At 45.1% G+C, this 1,264-nt stretch overlaps 1 protein-coding gene across 1 annotated transcript in view; it reads right to left on the reverse strand.

Annotated features, from left to right (window-relative positions):
• Positions 1 to 564: 564 nt before the first annotated feature.
• Positions 565 to 1,264, reverse strand: part of EMH_0079010 (uncharacterized protein) — a gene marked incomplete at both ends in the record, with an annotated part of 1,961 nt that continues 1,261 nt past the window's right edge. Inside the window, 3 exon segments of the mRNA XM_013500070.1 lie at positions 565 to 597; positions 601 to 707; positions 1,211 to 1,262. Coding sequence (XP_013355524.1) covers positions 565 to 597; positions 601 to 707; positions 1,211 to 1,262 — 192 coding nt within the window.

Raw genomic sequence — 1,264 nt, forward strand, 5'->3', positions numbered from 1 at the left:
TATATATATATATATATATATATATATATATATATATATAAACGATTTGTATTATATGAAGAATAAATGATATATATAAATATATGATAGAAACGACTTACCGGTGAATAAGCTTCTCCTTGAGGGTATATCCTTTCATAACGTCTGTTGTATGGGGCTTGAGGCAGTCCCCTGTATGGGGCCTGAGGCAGTCAGTTGTATGGAACCAGCGGCAGTCCGCTGTATGGGGCCTGGGGCAGCCTGTTGTATGGGAGCTGAGGCAGCCCGCTGTATGGGGGCTGAGGGTGTTTGTTGTAGGCCTGAGGATATCTGCTATAGCGGACCACAGGTAGGCTGTTGTATGGGGCCTGAGAATATCTGGTATATGGCGCAACAGGATATCTGCTGTAGGGGACCTCGTGGCATCTGCTGTAAGGGATTTCAATGTATCTGTTGTTGGGGACAACAGGGTACCTGCTGCTGGGATCAACAGGGTACCTGTTGATGGGCCGCTCAGGGTTTCTGTTGGTGGGGGCGTCAGGGTATATGCTGGCGGTGGCCTCTCGGTATCTTCTGTTGAGTCCCTCAGGGTATCTGCTGATGGGGGCAAACGGGCAAATNTGGCGGTGGCCTCTCGGTATCTTCTGTTGAGTCCCTCAGGGTATCTGCTGATGGGGGCAAACGGGCAAATATGTTTGGTGAGAGGCCGCCCGTTTCTGAGTGCTCGCCTGTGAGCCCGCTGAGGAAAGATACACGCAAAGAAAACTAAACATATATATATATATATATATATATGTATATATATATGTATATATTTGCATTTACATATTATATATATAGGGAATAAGCTACACAAAGAAAAGACGTACGTTTAACTGTTTATGGCGAGCGATGAGGGCGTCTTTGAATTTTTTGGAGAGGGGTGGGGTGTGGCGTTGCTGTTGAAAACTGATATATTTGTTCACCTGTGCACGTATCTTAGTGTATTTATACCTACACATCTAAATATCTGTGTATGTATTTGTTGTTTTACCACGTAGAAAAGGAGCAAACACCTGAAACAGCAAACGGGTGCTTCTCTGATGACTTGTAACTTATCGTGTTCCACGTCAACATGATAAGATTCGTTGAAAACGGCATCGTGAAGATCCTTTGCAAGTTTCCTCTTCGCTTCTGGTATCGCTTTCTTTTCACGTTTCCTAGCTTCTTGCTGAGGAGGTTTCAGACGAACTTCCGCGTCTGCTGCTGGCGTCGTTGTTCTTGCTGCTGCTGCTGCTGCTGTTAT

Source organism: Eimeria mitis, genomic scaffold (genome assembly GCF_000499745.2).
Source record: "Eimeria mitis Houghton genomic scaffold, Emh_scaff4991, whole genome shotgun sequence".
NCBI classification, from domain to species: domain Eukaryota; phylum Apicomplexa; class Conoidasida; order Eucoccidiorida; family Eimeriidae; genus Eimeria; species Eimeria mitis.